Source organism: Octodon degus, unplaced genomic scaffold, assembly GCF_000260255.1.
Source record: "Octodon degus isolate 3935 unplaced genomic scaffold, OctDeg1.0 scaffold00083, whole genome shotgun sequence".
Classification (NCBI taxonomy): domain Eukaryota; kingdom Metazoa; phylum Chordata; class Mammalia; order Rodentia; family Octodontidae; genus Octodon; species Octodon degus.
In genome coordinates, this window is record NW_004524659.1 from 4,055,749 (window position 1) to 4,075,792 (window position 20,044).

Genomic DNA, 20,044 nt, shown 5'->3' on the forward strand with positions numbered 1-20,044 from the left:
ATGTTGACTGCAGCGAATAGCTAAGATGTGGCATATTGATTTCTTGTTGTGAAGTGAGCTGTTCAAGCTCCATTTAAGATTTTCATCTTGCATGTAGCCCTGAGCACATCATAGCACCATAAATTAGTTAAATTGCACATTTATCACAAATGTTATTTGAAGATACTGTGTAAAAGTGATGGCTGGAAGATATACAGTAGGACTGCACCAGGAGCAGGCTGGGCAGGGTGAGGTCAGGGTCACCCACACACCTGGAATTAAACACTGCCCTTGATAACGTCCCTCTCCTCCCTGAATCTACCTGAAGACCTAATGTGGACACTGAGGCCTTCCTGCACTCACTTCTGTTCACCCCAGCCACAGGTATGGACCCAACAACCATGGAGCTGGAATTTCACTTCAGGTTTTCCTGTTTTACCTTAGGGAATCCGGGGCCTTGCTGGCTTAGGAATGGAAGACACTTCCTAGTTTTGGCCGGCTCTTAACCAAATGAGGGCTTGGTGGCTTTGGGAAGAAATGGCCTTGTGTTTCTGAGTGGGATGAGACTTCAACTAGCCAACCTCATATCACTTGCTGAGGGGACTGTCACTATGCCCAGTGAGGTCTGCATTCAAGGTCTGCCCTGGACTGCTCAGTCAATACACTTCTTTGAAGGTAAAATTAACTCCTAAGTCCCATTAATACAAATCCCTTCCTGGGTATCAAATAAGCCCTATCCCTGCCACTCACCTTGACTACCACTCCTCACTTGTACCCCCAAGTTGAAAAGCCCTAAAGATAATCCCGGGAGTGGAGTCAGGAGGAGATGGGTGGTGGGGTGGGTACTTCTCCCCAAGTGTAAAAAGGGGGGTTCCACCATCACTTGTACAAATCCCATCTCCTTTCAAGCCACATGGGCCCTGGTGGTGATGGAAGTGTTGTCAGTTTAATCTGTTAGATGCAGGACTTTGGATTCTAATAAACCGATGCTATATTTAACCTGTGAAAAATTCAAGAGTGGAAATCTGGGCTCCAGGATGTGAGGATGCTGAAGGCAGAGGAGGGAGGGTGTCTCTGTCCCGAGCCAGGTTTGGGGTAGCAGAGCTGATCCCTGAGGGAAGCTTGTATACCCCCCTCCTGCCAGGTAAAGGCCGGCAGAACAAAACTGCTCAGAAACAACAATAGAGTTGGGGAACAGGGTAGGCCCTGGACCCAGAGAGGAAAGCCCTCTCGCCACCCGCTAGTGGAGCCCACAGCACAAGGCAAGAAGAGCAGAGCCGGTACAGCACTATTTGCCAGAAACCCATTTTCAACTTCAGTGAGGCTCTTTCTTAAAATGGGGAGTGAGACTGCCTTGATGAGAGAAAATAAAAGTAGACGGAACATTTGGACTGATTTTGACAAAAGGGGTGGGGACGAGCAGAAAACTCGTGGGCGTGTTGCTGAACATCTCTGAAAGGGCTTAATTTAAATTTTTAATAAAAGAGTATTTTTTTTCCTCAAAGTTGAGGTGTTTTATGTATTACATGGATGTAACACATCTCTCATTTGTATAATTCTAGGTTTGGAGCTACAATTCTGTATAACAGCAAGAGTAGCTTGAATATAGTAATAAAGGTATTTTACAGTTTTACATGATGTTCCCAGTGTTTTGTTGGCATGATTTGCCAGGGCCAATAAAAGCGTGAGATTATCATATAAATGCTTTGCACCCCCCTCCTCCTGTGGACATACTCAGACTCCTCCGCGCACACCCCCTCCCCCACCTTGTTATCTCTGATGGCTTTCGCACAGAGGAGCCAGCCAGGGCACCCCGAAGTCCAAGCGCCCAACCCGGCTCCACTCTGTACTGTCTGCAAATCCTAAGCGAGAGGAAGGAGTCACCCTGCACAGTCCTTCCTACCGTGTCAGCTTCCTGTACAGTTCAGGGTCCTGACTTCTCTGCACCGAGAAGGGGCCTCAAAGCCCTGGCCCGCACAGGGTCACCTGGTATGACAGGAAACGGTGGAGCTCAGTACTCTGCGTCACTGTTCCACAGGGACTCTAACCTCACATGCATGCTTCCTTTCTTTCCAATTTTCATTCTTGGGGGAAATTCAGCGCAAAGCGGCACCACTAAGCAAGTGCTCCCTGTTCTCCCAACACCAAAGTTCACTAAAACTCCCCTGATTTACGTGGAGCCTCCCCGCCTGCCAGCACCTGGCAGTCACAGCAACCAACTCAGTCATAAACAGATCGCATACAATTTAATTTTAATGTGCTCGTTAGTCGTAGCACATTTCAGACATAATTGTGAACGCAACACAAAATTATAGCAAAAAGACAATTTTAATGCTGCCGTAGAAAAAAGGGTTATATGAAGATTCACATAATGGTGTTTCATTGTCAACAACAAAACAGGGCACAGAGTGTGTCACGGTATCTGTGCTGTTTACATGCCAATATTTTATACATAGGTTCTCATATGGTGTCAGCTGTCAGTTACTTCTGCAAATTAACTGCCAAAAATGGAGACGAACAGAATCACTTGGAGAGCCGGTAACCACGGGTTACCTTTCATAAGCCTAAAGATAAAGCTGCAGTGTGGGATCTTGGGAGAATAATTACGAAGAACAAAACAGAAAGTTACCAATTGAAATAAAAAGGCATCCTACAATATGAAATAGCAACCAAGAGGGCTTATAAATAAGTGAAAGAGGTTGTGTCACAGAATGCCTCATGACTTTTAAGCAAAGTATTACAGTACGAACATTTTAAAGGCTTTATCCATGTTTAGGAAATACAGTACAAGTTCCTTTTTTTGTTCTTTTTTTTCCTTTTCAAATAGACTTAACCCTTTGAGCGCTGAGTTCTTTTTAAGCATCCTTGGATTTCTAATAAATACCTTTAAAAATCATGTGCAAAATAGTTCTGGTACCTGCCAGGGATGGATTTCCTGGCCCCGTTTATTCAGACTGCTCAAAACAAATGATAATACGATGCTAATAAATATGTATAATTTAAACATGAACTTCTATCAATATAGATGTACTGTATAGCAAAACAAACAATCATACTTTGCTTTCAGATAATGTTTCTGTATACTTTATAAATGCTATCTGTGGTATCTTCTGTATAATTTACAATGTTTGCATGTAAAAAACAAAACCCATAGACCTTAAAAAAGAAAAAGAAAAAAGAAATATACACTATACATAGGCACAGTTTATGCCCCAGAGCATAGCAGGTACATAAAACACTGTTGCTATAAATGCAAGAAAAAGGTCATGTAACCACAATCACATTTTTCATAAGAGTCTGAAATCTATACAATATATACATCTATGTTTCAATGTGAAAATAATATTCTTTTAAATTTCAAGGCGTGTTATACCCCTGCAGACCTGCATAAATGGAGGTTCATATTATTAATTATAACTAAGCTGGTAAGGACTTTAAAAAACAGAGCTTCATACATTATTATTTTATTTTATTTTTAACCAAATTAATGCAAAAGTGCTTCAAAGTACTCAGAGGGCTAAAGATGAAAGGGTGAGAAATGCCAGCACACCGGAGTCTCATGGAAAAAGTGTGCCTGATTTTGTTATAAATGCTTAATTAAACTGTCTGTTAATGCATGCAGCTTGAAGCATCAGGGGGGATGCTCACAACTAAATCTCATTTACACAAAGTTCCAAACACTTACCACTGAGTTTTAACCTTCATATTTTACCAGTAATAACAGCTGATTATGCACCTCTATTAAACACTGTACAGTTATACAAAACAGTCAGCCCAGAGTGATTCTCCGCAGTTAACATAAGAACATGTGCCAAGAAAAAGACAGAGGGGCCTTAAGGTGCCTTCAACAGTGTCCCTCAAAGCAAACTGCAGTCATCCCATCGGAAGCAAATGCTACTGCTTCTCCAACTCAGACACGTACAGCAGGTGGTCTTCTGGTGACTTCCCGTGTGTTTTGCTAAGGTGAAGTTTCACTGCATGCTTGCTTGCAAAGGTCCGATTGCAAAGTTTGCACTGATAGGAGGTCCCCAGGTCCTCCTCTGGGGAGGACGTCACCAATTTTTCCGACGGCGACTTGGTTTGTGCTATTTGATTGTTAATCTGTTCAGTGGACAGTTTGGATAGGTCCCGTAGCCGGAAGCCCAGGTGTGACTCTAGGTGGCTAATGTATGTGGAAGGAGTCCTGATTTGTGACGCACAGTCGTTACAAAAGAACACGGGGTGGCCAGTGTCCAAGTTTTTGAGGAACTTTGTTCCACCTGTCCTTCGAAGCTGGTATTTCACATTGGCCAGCCAGTGGCTGATGGTGGTCATGGAGAGGCCAGTGAATCTGGAGATGTGCATGCGCTCCTGGGGGCTCAGGTCTGACATGACGTACTTCCCTTCGGAGGTCTGCCGCAGACTGGCGGCAAACTGGGCCTGCAGGATGAGCAGGTGCTGGGGATTCCAGTTTGACTGGCGGCCCTTCCTCTTCTGCGCCGGCGTCGCCTCCTCGGCCTCCTCCAGAGTGGCCCCATCAATGTCAGACTTCTCAGAGATGCTAGAAGGAGTGGAGGATTTTGACGTGTGGCTCTCTGTCAAGTTCTTCAGCATATCAGATATATCTGACAAGGCATTCTCGCGTAGCGGCGAGTTTGACATGAATGATACGACGGCAGATGTCTTTGCCGTTGTCACCGTGGATGAGGAGGTTGCCGGAGATGTGGACGTGGGAGACAAAAGCACTGAACCCAAAGAGCAGCCTTTGTCACTCTTCCCTTTCGTCAGGTCTATAGGCTGGTCGTTGTTGACGTGGTAGAAGTAGCGGTCGAGGTGCTCGGCTTTCTTGGCCTGCAGCGGGGGAGGGGTGGCCACAGCCGCCTTCTCGGCCAGGCTGTTGCTCATCTTGAACAGCATGCTCATGGGGTCTAGCGCGGGCAGGGAGGGTTTGGCAGCCTTGCCCAGGTGGATATTCATGACGGACTGCAGGGCACTCAGGGGATTCACGAAAGGCTGTTCGGGTGGGTGGTCAGTGATGATGGCCGTGCTGCCACTCAGGGTGCTACCCAGGGCCTTTACCAGCTCTTTGCCATTCTCCACGGGCTCTGCCATGGGGCTCCCCTCCTTGCACCCATCCCTCGGGGGACTGGGGCTGTTCTCCTGGCTTTTGAAGCCCCCATCACTGGATGCCTCCATCTTGATGGGCTCGCTGAGCTCACTGCTACATGGGGACGGGGTGGCCCGCTTGGGTGGAGACAGCTTGTCCTCGGGCTCCTTCATTTTCTCCTCCACTTTGACGACTTTCTCTGTGACTTTTTTCACCAGTTCTTCCATGGCGTGAAAGTTTGTCTTGGGCATTGGGGAGGTCTGGCTGCTGGGTGGAGAGACCAGGGTCTGGTTTTTGGTGGGAGACACAATCTCGCTATTGCCAAACATGGGTTTCAGAGGTGTACTTTTCCCCGAGGAGCCCAGGGACAACTTCATCATGTTGGGAAGCTGGTAGGCGGCGTGGATGCTCGGGTAGCCTCCCCAGCTGGGAGTGCCATTCTGGGCCTTGTTGATGGCAGATGTCACTGTGTTTTCTAGGGATTTGAGGATATCTAGTCCACCTTTGGGACTCTCTTCTAAGTCATTTTCAGTCAAATAATGGTACTTGGAAGAGATGTCATACTTCTCCTCTTCCTCACTGGGCTTCTCCTTCTCCTTCGGTTTCTCATCAGTGACCACTTTCTCCTTGTCAACTTCTTTCTTGACTTCCACATTCAGTTTTGGGGAGACACTTGCAGGCGTAGTGGAGGGGGACGTGAAGGTGGTGGCTGCCAGAGGCACCGACTGCACCTTCTCGTCCAACAGCGTGGTGATGGTGGGAGTGACAGGTGTCTCCATGATGGGCTTCCCCTTCTTCATGGCTGAGTTCGTGACCTTGATGAAGTGGCCAGTGACCATCATGTGGGCCGTGAGTTCCTGCAGGGTATCGTGGGAGCTGCCACACTCCATGCACTTCAGGATCTGTGACTTCCGGGCTTCAAAGTGCCATGCATAGCTAGCCCCATTCTGGTGGCCGTACCGATTATTTGGCGTGATGTAAGGATTGGAGTTCTTCTGAAGGGCATCGTTGGCATCTGACAGGGTAGCTTTGGGGGTCCCACCTGTGGAATCTGGGGAGCTGGGGAGCTCTAGCTCCAGGGATGCTTTCTTTCGGGCTGCAGGAATAATTTTGGCTGCGACAGGAGTGACAGGTTCCTTCAGAGGCACTTTTTGGTAGTGTTTCGTTTTGATCATATGGACACTCAAGTCTTGGAGGGACTCAAAGGAGTGGCCACAGTACATGCACTTCAACACCTTCTGAGCATCCTCCTTGCCCTCCATCTCCAGCAAGGAGCGTTTGCGAGGCTTGGACCAGCGTTTGGGGTTGTTGTTGTCAGTCTCATGGTTGTCGTCACGGTAGTGGCCAGTTTCATTCATGTGCACAGTCAGCTCCACCAGGGTGTCGTAGGCGGCGCTGCAGTCCTTACAGCGGAATTTGCTGGCTCCCGTGAAGATGGAGCCGTAGAGCTTGCTGCTCTGCCGATAGAGCTGCACAGTGCTGAAGAGGCTGGGCTCGGGGAGCATGCGGCTCTGGGAAACCTGCTGCAGGGTCTTGGCCATGGCACTCTGGTGCCAGTCGAAGCTCCCGCTCCCACAGCTGCTGCTGCTACTGCTGCTGCTGCTGCTGCTGCCGTTGTTCTTCTCAGAGGAGGGCTGGTGCAGGTTGAGGTTGAGGTTGGACCAGTAGGAGTTGGAAAGGAAGTTATTATACACAGCCTTCATCTGCTCCAGGCTATCAGACACGGTCGTGTCCTCCAGGGGGACAGGGACTTCCTTGGTCTCCTCTTCATTCTTGATGGAGCCACTTTCAAAGTCAGCCATTCGGTCGCTGGTCTCGCTGATGTGTGACTCACTGTCCATTTCGTGGCTGGAAAACTCAGCAGCCGGGGAGTTCTGGTAGCTGGGGCAGGGTTTGCTGAGCTCCTTCTCCGGGCACATGTACTTGGCTGAAGGCTCTCCATCTGCCGTGTGCTCTTCAGGGTCTATGTCTTCATCTACCAGCGCGGCCGCCTTTAACTCATCAGAAACATAGGCTGTCGTGATAACAGGTGGAAGCGAGGATCAGACAGGATAGGAAGAAGAGAGAAGGAGGAGGAAAAAAAGGGGGAGAAAAAGCATTAGTAAGTGTTGACCACACCTAGAATATGTTCTTGGCTCTCAGGAAAAGGTAGTGAACTAAGTGGGCAAATGTATTTGTAAAATTAAATAGTTAAAATGTAGTGTTTCATTGGAGTAAAAAAAAAAAAAAAAAAAAAAAAAAAGCCTGCTCTTCAAACATAATTTGCCACCTTATTCTTCTCAAGGGGCAACAGCTTGAAATTAAAACTAAATTTGAAATTAATGAAGCACATTCTGGAGGTGGCATTCATTTCTAAAGTAATAAATTACTTGTATCAACCTCAGAGACAGCAGTTCCTGTCTGTCAATTAATATGTCTTATGCTTCTCCTACCCCTAATGCATTTCTTAACAGACAGATTCACGATTTAAATTAAGCAAGCATTTTTTACTCATTACATTCTTGAGGCTCAATCTTTAATAAATATAAAGTACAAAAACATCAATAAAATTTTTACGAAGTAAAAAGAAAGTACATCAATTGCAATAAATTAAAAACAAGTTCTCATGGTTTCTTTTCTTTCTCCCTTCTGGAAAAGCAGGTCCCCCTGAAAGCTCAGAGTGAATCGCCTAGAAGGAATGGGTGCTGGTTGGGGGGTGTCTGATCCGTGACCACCCAGCCTTGTCTTGTTCCCCACCTGGGCACTCAGCCCTTCTTGGCTACCCCCACGCAAACACTATCCATGCACAAGTATGTCAGAGAAAGTTCAGGAAAATTGGTATGCGGTGCTCATTCCTGCTGTATAAATATATACAAGACCTTCCAGTGGACCTTACAAATGTCAAAGTGTTTGCTCTTTAGACTGCTTCGTCAATATTTACCCAGCATAAGCTTCATGGGCATCCAACAGGGATCCTGTCTTCCTGGAGACAGTGGAACTGGGGATGCAAACCCAGCACGCACTCCAGACCACGAGGAGGACAGGGCCCAGCAGCTGGGCGTTCTAGGACATGCACACCCGGACATGTAAGTCCAGAGAACATGCTTGTTAATGGGACAGAGTGATTTTTTTCCCCTCATTTTCTTGCATTCAGTGACTCAGGTTATCCCTTAATGACAGTGACCTCCTACTGTATACGACATACAGTGGTCTTGCAAACACTTAGGTGTGACCAGCCTTATGTGAGCTACAATTTCAAGCCAAAGAAGGCAAACAAAAGTGACTTTTTCCTATCGGCTCTTAAGTACCTGCTTGCATCCGAAGGTTAATGTGTGGAGTCTAGAATGCCACTTTGCTAATTAGAAGGCTGATGGGAAAGAGAGAAAAAGATAAAGAAAAACTGTTCTTGGGAAAGGAATGGATGCTCTGTTTATAGAGTTAAGTAATTTTAAAATAGAAATACAGTGACTCCTTGGTTCACCAACTTAATTCCTTTCACAATTCTGGAAAAATAGCCACATTCGTGTTCATGCTGGAAAGATGCCTGTGGTCTTGCTTGTCACCCGATGCTGAGTTCACAAACACTAACCAAATCTTGCCGAACGCTGCTGTTTGCAAACCTAACCATTCACAAACGTGTTTGTGAACTGAGCATTTGCTCCAGGTAGATTTCACATCAGGGGGAAAAAAAATCGCACATCGATTCCCTTGAAGCCAAATGCATATTCCTCTCCCCCCGTTTCTTCCTGCTTGGCTGCGATGGTTCTGTTCTCCAGTCTCCCCTTTGAGCACCAAGATTTCTAAGCTGAAACACAAGAGTGATGTCTCACACTAATGTAATCTGAGCTTGGCTGGGAATCATGTCCCAGGGGCATGAGTAGGCTGCAGAGAAAGGGACACTGCTGCCCAAATGCAATGCACAGAGAGAGCAAGAGGCCTGCACAAGAGCCACTCCGCGCCCTACAGAAATGACCAGAAGAAAGTGGTCTGCTCTGGTTAGCCAAGGTGAGAAGTGCTGCGGTGAACCTTACATCTGAGGCCACACGCTTAGAGATGACAAATTAAAATGGCTAAAGTTCTTTTCCTAGGGCCAGAGCCAAAACGAATAGGGAAACAGTGTGCAGGCCAGCGGAGGCTGCTCTGCTGGCCGCAGCGCGGGATGGGAATGCACATGATGGAAAGGGAACAGGAAAAGAAAACCAAGACATCTCTGTCTCTGCCACAGCTTGCAGCACACTGGAGAAATCAGGACCCCTAGACCCCTAGAAGGTGGCAGGCCTGAAGGAAGGATGGGGATAGAGGGATTAAACAACCCCATTTTCTGGGATCTGGTTTTAGCTCTGAAGGTCCTGCATCTGGGAACCCATCAGTCCTGGCATGCGATGCCCAGCAATGGAAGGCAGGGCATCTATGGGAGTCTGCATCTTCTCACGCGCTTCCCACAGAGAGCAGCTGTAATAGGGTACACGGGGCTTAGCCAGATGCAGTTCATGGTCTGCAGAATGCACGGGCCGGCTGGGGTGTGTGGTGCTCCTCCGCCACAAGGGGCTCTACTGTGGAGAATGCTGGAAAATGAAGAGCAAAGTGAGTCCCTGACATCTAGATTCAAGGGCTTGATCTATGCCAAGGTAGAGGTTCAAGCCCTTCTCTGCTGGCCATGCTCCTGGAGACTGAACCCCATACCCTGGGCATTTTACTTGTTTTAGAGCCTTCAAAGAATCCAACCTGAGACAGAAAATGCCTCTCTCTTTACCACTGCAGGAGGACACCAGTCAGCCAGAAGCAGCTGCAGTCAGTAGCGGACATGCAAAGGCCCACCCTGGCATGAAGCTAACGAGCTGCTTTGCCAGCCAAACTCCCTCTTGGGGACAGCCTGGGTTCCCATGGCCAGGAGTGGCACCTGCCCTGCCATGGAAGCATCAACATATCTCTGGGTGCCCGACAGACTGTCTAGTGCACCCCTTTTATGTGTTCCTGCCCAGGATGGTCTCTGACATGATCCGGAATGGATGCATTAGAGTGTCAGAATGGCACAATTTTGATGTCTGAGAAAGAGATAAACATTGAAAGACAAAGAAGAGCAACCTTTCTGGTGGGAACAAAATCCAACTTCAGGGGAAATTAAGTCCCCAGTGCCAAGAAGGCCTAGATCTTAAGGAGACTTGGTCTCACCCACACCAGCCCGCCCCTTATCCTGCATTCAGATGGTCTGCATAGGTATACTTGTACACTATGATGGGACTCTTGTGACCTGTTCCAAAGGTTCTGCTCTTTAGGACTCACTGGCAAAACAATTCTTCCCTCGGTAGAGCCTATGGCTTTAATCATGTGTTCTTCTTCCACATTAAAATAAAGAGCAGACTTTCTGCCATGCTTTGCAGTCACTTCACTCTTGCTAGAGTATCTTGATGGCTAAACTTTAACAGAAAGTAGAAATGGACCTAGAGATGGCAGAGTGGCTTGTAGCAAGGAAGAATTAGTCAATGCACAAATACTTCCTACAGGCCCACAGAGCCAGTAAGCCGCAGCACTCTAAGCAAGACATCGCATCCATGCGCGAGCCTCAGCTCCCCTACCTGTACAATGCCATGCACTGGGGTAACGAGCTACTAGCCTTCCTCTTCTGCATTTGCAGCATTTTGCTGCAAAACCTTTCCCATTAGAGGGTGAAGAGCTGAGGAGCGAACTTCCCTCTGGCTCCTTCTCCCTAAGCACTGGCTCTGCACAAACACTCAACAACCAAGCTGTTCCTGAGTGCCTTCTTCTCTGAGTCAAGCCTAACATGCAGGGTTGCTGACTACATACAAGGAAGTTTTAGGACATATGGCAAGTTAGTGCTCTGTGTAGAAGAGGTGAAGAGGGGCGGAGAACGGATGCCTGCTTCATCAGGTACAAGGGGAAAGACCCACCACAGATGGGCGAGCTTCCCAGGAACATGGTCCAGGCCTGCATATGGGGCCTCTGTGCTCAGGGTCAAGTGCTGCTGTTCTTCACCAGCCCCGGACAAGAGGTTACACACAGCCTTGGAATTCTTTGCTATTGCCACAGGCAGTATGTGAATCCCTGTAGCCTTTTAACTTTCTGCATGTGTTTGTTTGAATTTTCCAGAAACAAGAACCTTGAATCCTCTGTGGGTCCTGCACACAGTAGGTGAGCGACAGACACCAGTTTTCTCATTCGAAAGAGGTTAGTTGGAGGTCACTGCCAGAAGAGAGGAGTTGTTAATAGCCTTTGTAACTGGATCTCTGTCACCTTCCACCTCAGCCTGGCCCGGCCACCAGCGTCTTTTACCCTGTCCTCAATCAACTCCCTGACACCAGGCCCATCAGAAGCCATTGGGATTATCAAAAAACCAGCTGTCATGTCAACCATCTGGCTCCTCCCCATAAAACACCTTCAGTGAGTTAAAATAAAACCCACATTCCTCAAAGCAGTTCCAAGAGTCCTCCACCATTTGGCCCCTGCTTCCTTTCTAGTTTCAGATTCTAGAATGTACCAAGACCTCTCACTCCTCCCTTCCCACTGCTGCCTGCTCCGCTGGAAACCCTGAAGCAGGTGCAGTGAAGAGGGAGACTGCCCCCAGGGCTGTGTGTGAAAGGTCATGTCTGGCTTTTCTGACCTGAGATTCTGTCCCTACAGTACCCTCTTCACAAGCAAAGCACACCACTGAAATCACTGCTCTATAGCCAGATGCTCCAGCTGTTCTACCCCTCAGCTCTACATGATCAGGGCTAGCCCCCACAACCTTCACCCTACATACCAGATGGTTGGCTCAAACCTGCTAGACAGCTCTGTTAGTTACCTTTTCTGTTACTCAACAAAAGACCTGAGGTTGGCTAACCTTACTTTTTGAAAAAGAGGTATATTTAAATTACAATTTGGGAAGGTGAAAATCCAAATGGCATGTCCTCAGCTCTGACAGGGGCCCCCTCAGCATGAGGTGGAAGTGTACGCAAGAAGAAAAGACCACATCTTAGAACAGGACACCAGTAAGAAACTCATGGGTCAGGTTGCACTACTGCAAGGACCCACTCCAGGCCCTACAAGAACATCCTTTATTTCTTCCAATGGCAGTTCCTCCAGTGACCTTGGGCTGTCTTACTAGCCCCCACCTGTTAAAGACCCCACCACTCCTTCTGTTAACACGCCAAGGATCACATCACCAACACGGAACCGGTGGGGGACACATTCAAACCATTTCCAAAAGATGGCCCTTGCCCACGGTGACCAACTATTGTGGAAGGAATGAGTATCGCAGATAACTTCTTTATATCTCTTTACAGTGGTGTGAACCTCCCAAGTGGAGCCAGTCTCCAGCCAGTCCCAGAACAGAGAGATGTCCTTGGGTATGGCACGCAGGCTTTTGCTCTCAGAATGTGACTGGCGTTTCCAGCAGTGCATGTGAAGAGGACGGGCCTCCAGGATGGACAGGACACAGAAGCCACTGCCACGGAAGAGATGGGGGAGCTCCCCAGCTGGTGGTCTGCTTTTGTCGGGCCCACCCTTGGCCATGCCCACGCACATGTGCCTGCCTTCAAGGACGCATGATCCTGGCTCTTTCCTCTTTCACAGATAGGACTGAAACCTTTGGTGCCTGCTCCAGCAGAGCAGACAGTGGGACTGTGAGGGAAGGAGACTCTGGTTCAAACCACCATTCAACAGCTGCAAAAAGGAAAGAAATGCATAGAGGCAGGCAGAGACTCACCAGGGAGGCAGGGTTGACTGAGGAACCTGCTTTTGGTCTTTCCCTTGGAGCTCTGCTGACTAAGTCTCTCACCTACATGATAGCCAAACTGCTGTACCCGATTTCCAACAAGCACCCCAATTTTCCCAACCCACAAGCAAAAACCCAGTGCTTGAGGCTGCAGGTATGATTGATCTGTAGAAGGTTAGTGCCAAGGGCACCTAATGCAGACCACTGGACAAACTGAAGAATTTTTCTGAGCAGAACCAAATGGCATCCATAGGTAGATCAAGCTCCAGAAAAATACAGGCTCCCAAATTTCCAAAAGCCTCCAAGAGTCTTACAACCCAACACCCTGGGAAGGGCATGTGATGAAGAAAATGACCCTGCTTGTTGTACACATGCGCGGGCACCATCTCCCCTTGTACTGCCTCTGATCCTCAGAAGGGTCCTGGGAAATGGAAGAAATGATCTCCATCTTACAGGCATGGAAAGTGGCATTTCATCAAGCACCAAGAAATAGAATCTTTCTCCAAAAAGGCCCAGGTCCCAGTGTGAGGGGCCGCCATGAAAAAGCGTGTGCCTGCGTGCTGCGCTGGGCCCCTGAGCGGCTGCCCTCTCCGGCAGAGTCCACACCTGCACCTCCAGGAGCATCCTGAGTTCCCACCCACAGCGCACCAGTGGCAGGGTGCAGACGTGTCCAAGGGATGGAGAGCCACCTCGCCAAAGCAATGAGAAGGTCAGAGGGCAGCTGCTTCCTCCTGAATAGTCACCAGCAATCACTAAACCCAATCACTACATAAAAGGAAATTAACCTGTTTCATAGAAATATAAAGCGGGAATCTTGGGCATAATGGAATCCATTTCTGGCCAACTGGGAACTACCTTCAACACATCATTATGACTCTTCTGAAGGGGAAGAGGAGGCAGCTTGGACCTGCGCTCCCAGGCCACAGGGGCTGTGGGTGGGCAGGGATAGGGGCGAGAGGGGAAGGAAGGAAGAGAAAGGTTAGCTCTGTGCCCTGCTTCCAGAAACAATTTGAAAGTAAGCTTCCCTGAGGATGTTAACATGCAGGGCGCTGGAATGAAGGTTCTGAAGCTACAGCCCTCTGAATACCTGAAGCTCCCTAGGAGGGTGCACGGCTAGTCAAACATTGCTAAGATACCCTGCCCCAGGTCTGCTGAGTACAACCAGCCGGAGAACATCCTCCTGCACAAAGTGCAACTCGGCACCTTCTACCAGGTTACCTGGACCAGGACCAAAGGCCAGGCAGAGGCCAGAGGGAGGGGCAGACTCATAGGAGGGAAGCGGGGCATGGGAAAGGGTTGGATGCTGTTACCTGGCCAGGGACATACGTGGGGTGAGAGTGAGTGGGGAGGACCAGAGAGGAAAAAAGGAAAAGAGAGAGAGCAGGGGAAAAGGGGTTCCAAAAAGGATGGGAGGTAGCAAGGCAGCAAGGAAAGCACAATAGAGATTTGATAAGAGAAAAAGAGAAAAGAAAAGACTTTAGTGGAAAGGACTATAAAATGGAGATGGCTAGTGCTTGGGTTGCTGGGACAAAGGAGGCCAGGAAGACACCCACCAAGCGTGGGCAGGGAGAAGAGGTCACCAGGATGCTCTGGGAGGGCCCCCCCACCACCACCACCAAGGCTTGGGCTGCAGGCCTGCTCTCTGCCCTCATCCCCTGGGCGCTCTGATGACACGAGGTTGTGATTTCCCTTTTTAAAGAATAACTTAATCAGTTGAGGGAGCGGCTAAGAAGAAAGTTAACACCAACCCTGATGAAGAGGGCAAGCTGGAAGCAGATTAGAGACGGGACGGATGCTGCCTGAGAGACAGTCAGGACCCTTCCTGAACAGAGAGAACGTCAATGGCATCCGGTGGGGCCCAGAGACCTCCCAGGAGCCCCCTGGCAGGCCTTTACGGATGTGATCACATGGAAATCAGGACCGTCCAGAAAATGCCAGGGACATGGCCAAAATCGAGTCACCTGAAAATAAGGCCACCGGGTCTGGGGTTGAGTCTCTGACCAAAGTCTCCAGGGCACAAGCCTCTGCAGATCCCCTCCCCAGAGAAGGTAATTCTGTCTGTGCCACAGAATCTAAAACCAAGTTTTCCCTACTAGTTGTCCACTGCTGTCCACCTGGCTCGCACCACTGCTATGTGGCCCACCACAGAGCAGAACCCCCCAGGAACTTCGGGAAGGCACAGTGGAGAGGTGTGCCTTCGAAAGCCATCCTGGAGGGGAGAAGCCCGTACTCTGCAGAGGACCTGCCACTGCTGCTAGCGCTTCTACACTGCATTTTCCTCTGTGAAACTATCCAGTGTCCCCGAGAGTGCGGCCGTGGTGCTCAGCTTCTCCCTGCCCAGCACTGCTCATGTGGCTGAGAAGACTGGCTGCAGGTCCCTACCTGAGCTCCAGTACCTTCACTCACAAATGGGAAAGAGGAAGGACATGGGGATAATATTGGCCACGCCCACTCCCCAGGTGTTCACACCACTGAATATGCAGGACCTTTCCAAATTAAAGGGTTTCTGCCAATAGAGACCTGCAAACTGGACCAGGCTTGCCAGGAGGGTGAGTCATGGGCTCAGCGATGGTCGCTGGGGTCAGCCCTCCTCTTGCAATGACCTGAGCTGGCATCTCCCAGACCTCGCAGCCTTTCAGGGAAGGGGCACTGGAGAGACCAGGGGAAGCTCTGCCTGAACGGACCCCCACGGGAACTCGAATCTACTTCTCCCTCTGGAGACGGTGGAAAAGGAAACATGCCAGACATGGGAAAGGAGGACAGGGAAGCTGAAGGCCGGAAGGAAGAAGCAGCGTAAGCTGAGCATGCACACAATGAAGACTCCTGGCCCACGTGTGCCCTATCCCAGGTCCTGGGCCCTGGCTGTGGTACTTTTAGGAAGACAGGGCATAACCCAAGCCCGGCCTCAACCCCCAGCTGCACTGCTTGGATCTGGCTCCAGTTCTCAGTACCCTGTGCTGGGCTGGGCAACAGTGCTGGATGGTCCGCTGTATGGTGCTGCCTGGGGAGGACACTGCAGACACTCCCTGGCTGCCGGTGTCCCTGCAGGCCCTGTCCTCCACCAGGCCACCTTCTCAGGCTGAGCCTAGTCTCCCTGTTTGACCAGCCTCTGATCCACACCATAAGAATTCCTGCTTTAAGATGAACTGGGATGGACTAGGCTCTGCTGCCCCTCTTTGCTGATTTCTGCACGGGGTTTTGCTACATCAACATGTTACCTGACTCATCTTGATCCTTTTGTAAGGGTGGCCACACCTGCAGCATCTTATATACCCAGTGGAACCCCATCTGGGGCTTAGAGTTCTTTTCAAATGTCCCAAGAGCCCACAAAATAGGCTGCTCAGAAATATCATCCACTCCCCAGTGGCCAGCTCAGAAGGGTTGGGAAGTGGCAATGCAGAGCTCAGAGCCAGGCCACGCTCACCAACGACCCTCCAAGCAACCCCTGCATCCTGCACAGGGCCCTCAATCAGGTAATTATCAAGACAGAAGGGCATCCTCTCAGCTGCCGAGTGGAAGAAGCTTGCAAACAGTCCTGAGATGCGACTCCCCTTCTGTACTGAGAGTGAAGCAATGGCAGAGGAAGTGACAGATGGAGTAGAGGTAGCGTGGTGAGACACAGCCTCAGCACCACACAAGGGACTGGTGTGAAGGCTGGGCCCACGTTCGATTATTAAACAGGCATCAGAGAGAAAACAAAAATGGCACTAGAGAAGAAAAACTATGCCTCTTACGCAGGAGGTCCCAGGCAGTAATTAGCAAACACTGAAATGTTCTTGATGCATGTGCCTGGGCACCTAGAGTCATCTCCCACGCCATTTGCAATGACAGAGGTCACAGTCTCCTGGGACAAAGAGAGAGATCAGCCATTCTGCACAGCACCAGAAAGGCTAGGAGCCTTGCAGGCACCTCTGATGGGCATGGGGCTCCTCAGAAAGCAGCAAGCACCCGAAAGTCTGAAGCCAGAACAGAGGGCTGGGAGGGTGTGGCCGAGCACGCACACGGCTGAACTACAATGGTCAGGCCTTCTTCAGCAGGCTGCTTGTGCTAGGGTGACAACCTTGCCTAGATTGATTGTTCTTCCCCCCCAGCAAGGTCAGGAATATTAATTTTGTACACGTTAATTTGATGTAACGTGTGAGATGAATGCTTGTTCAGTTGGACATCATTGTGTTAATAAAACCGCGAAGCTTTCTTGCCAAGAAAAGCATGGCATTAGCTGATTGGTGACTAAAGTCAGTGGGAATAAGGCTGTGTCATGCTTTGGCAGAGCCAGAGTAGCCAGTGGTTGTTTGGAGCACAGCAGGCTGCTGCTGCTTCTTAGGGCATCAAGGGCAAGGAGGCTCCAAAGGACGCTGTCCAGCTGTTGGAAACCTCAGCCGGCTTCAGAGACAACATCCAGAACAAGCTATGGCAGAAAACAGGTGGCCCGAAGACTCTACTTGGCTGAGGAAGACATTGCCAGCCAGGGACGGTGGCAGCACTGTGGAATCCCAGCATTCTAGGAAGCTGAAGCAGGAGGATTGTGAGTATAAGTCTAGTCCAGACAAGTTCAGCAATTAGTAAATCCTGTTTCAGAGAGAGAGAGAGAGAGAGAGAGAGAGAGAGAGAGAGAGAGAGAGAGAGAATAAAGAAAAGGAGAGAAGGGATTTAGCTCAGTGCAGTGACCTCAGGTTCAATCACCAGTTCCACCAAAACAAAACAAAAATGGAAAGACACTGCCTCCATCATGGTTTTCTGCACTTTCATCATAATGAGAAAGTCCAACTATGCCACTGCAGCTGGCCCTCATCAGAACCACTTCCCTTCCTTTCTAGCTCTCTCCCCCTGAGATAGCTCAGGAGAAAAGAGGAGGCTGGGAGGTTGGAGGACTCTCCAAGATCAGAAAAGGAAGACAGCTTCCCCACCTCTAAAGCGATAGTCTTCGGCTGGAGAGATAGCTCGGCAGTCTAAGCACCTTTATGACAAGTGCGAGGACGCAGGTTCGATCACAGGTACGGCACGCTGTGCCCACCCCAGAACCCTGGGCATGCCATGTTGAGAGTGGTAGTGCACTCTTGCAACCCCAGTACTGGGGAGGCTGAGCCAGGACGACCACTATACGAGTCCGAGCTGCGTAGCAAGACCCTGTACCAGATAAATAAATCAATTTTAAATTATAAAACAACAGTCTTCCTGCCACTTCTGGAAGGATGCTCCGCTGCAGTTGGGGCCCACAGCCCATGCAAAGGAAAATAAAGGTACAAAGGACAGAGTCACACTACAAGTGCAATTGCCCCAGACAACTTTTCAGATAACAGAGAGTAAATAAATGCTTAGATGGGAGCAGGTGAGACACCATTGTCCTTGATCCAGGCACACATCGGTCACCTGGGGCTCTAGTCAGCAGTCCACAAGAGCCAGCTCACTGGGCATCTGCATGATCACCCCCAACCCACACAGGCATGCTTCACTGCTGAGACCACCTTGATCCGACACGACAGAGCTGCAGAGAGGACAGCTGTGCAGCTAGGATGTCTCCGACCCCAGCATGTCTGCCTGGTGGCAGCCAGGGAGGGTTTATCAGGTGACACAAAACTGGTATTAGGAGTCGTCCTGGCAACAGGGTAAGGGAAGCAAAGCTTGCTGTGGGTGCTGTGTTCTCATCCCTCTGTCTGAGCTCAATATATTTCCAAGTTCTGTACCTATGTGGAGTGAAGAATCCAAGCTCGAAATCCCTTCCCTGTATCACCTTTCCTTTTTATCGTACAAAAGGCATAAGGTAAATCCTAACACATAATGGATACAATAAATTACAATGACTTCATCCAAAGAAAGAATTCTCTCACCTTGGTTGGGACTGAAGTTGGTGAATTATTAGGGGCAGGGAATGCCTCGGGCTTCTCGCATTACACATATGAGCTGTGGCCAATTTTGCTAATGGCTCTGCCCCTTACCCATCTTCAGCTCTAGAGTATGAGAGTGTGTGGCAGTAAGACAGAGTTATTCTTAGAGGGCAGACTGTGGTCCCCAAGAAAGCAGTTCATTCAAGCAGCTTGCCTGTACACCTGGTGACCTCAAAACCCAGGGACAGCCTCATGTGGAGGTACTTGCCATAATCCTAAAACTACGGGAGGCTGAGGCAGAAGGATTGCAAGTTCAAGCCCAGCCTGGGCAATTTAGCAAGATACAACAACAACAACAATAAGCATATATCTCAGGGAAAAGCCTTGGGATTCAATACTTAGTACCACCAAAATGAAACAGGAAAACCAATGCTTGAGAAATGGACAATGAGTTGGAAAAACTAGGGAGAAGTCCTTAAAATAGTTGTCTTCAAATCAGTTACATTCTCAAATTCTCACTGGAGCTGATTAGCTTTTTTCTTCATAGCTAAAGAACTTTTCCAGAAAAGAACGTAAATGGATGGCTTACATGACAGAGGAATTAAGACTTATATTGAAAAGGAAGGGATTGGGGTTGGGGAAATGGCAAGCGCAAGGGCCTGAGCTCAATTCCCAGTTCCGAAAAAAAAAAAAAAAAAATCAAGAAAAGGAAGGGATTGATTTACCTAATCCAGGCACCTCTCTACCCATCCACTCCCCTATTCAGGTGTCCATCCCTCCATCCTCCCATCTATAATCCATCCATTGACCCATGCATCCATCATCACACATACCTCCAACATACATGACATACAAATTACATATTCCAGATGCTTTAGGGTTAGAAATAAGAAACTACAAAAGTGAATAAGCCAGAGACACAGGCTTCCCTTTCACACTGGCCAAGATGGCCTTAATTATATCAAGCACGAGTCTACTAGAGGATCCTACGTTTCAGTACAAATGTCTTCACGTAATACTCAAAATCCAAAGCCCAGGTCACCTTCCTGTTCTTATCTTTCACTAATCCCCTCTACATTCACCATGTTGCCCTTTCTGGACTTTTCTTCAAGTCTTGTCTTGATTTGCATTATTTCCTTTACCTTACACACAAGGCTCATGTTTTCATATTCGCCTACCAGTCCTCCAAGGTCCTGCTTATTCTGCTGTCCCTGAGATGTCCTTTCTCACCTGTCTCACTGAAAGCGACATCTTTAATCTCAGGGATGAGCTAGAAAGTCCTCTCTGAATTCTAGAGGAATATAAAAAATGACTAGTGACATTGTTATGTGCATCCTCTCTGGTGTTATTCTCCTGTAGTTCTTAGAATGGCTGACCATGTGCATAAGTGGTCTCCCCTCTACATTCCAGGTATTCCTTACCTCTGCACCCTTCAGAGCCCGACAGACCAACTATCTTTAG

At 48.9% G+C, this 20,044-nt stretch overlaps 1 protein-coding gene across 5 annotated transcripts in view; it reads right to left on the reverse strand.

Moving 5' to 3' along the window:
- Nucleotides 1-2,288: 2,288 nt before the first annotated feature.
- Tshz3 (teashirt zinc finger homeobox 3) overlaps nt 2,289-20,044 on the reverse strand; it is a 71,196-nt gene continuing 53,440 nt past the window's right edge. For all 5 annotated transcript variants that reach the window (XM_004636687.2, XM_023721490.1, XM_023721491.1 and 2 more), the window contains one exon: nt 2,289-7,079. In XM_004636687.2, the coding sequence (XP_004636744.1) occupies nt 3,874-7,079 (3,206 nt within the window). In that variant the 3' untranslated portion in view covers nt 2,289-3,873. The remainder of the gene's footprint in view (nt 7,080-20,044) is intronic.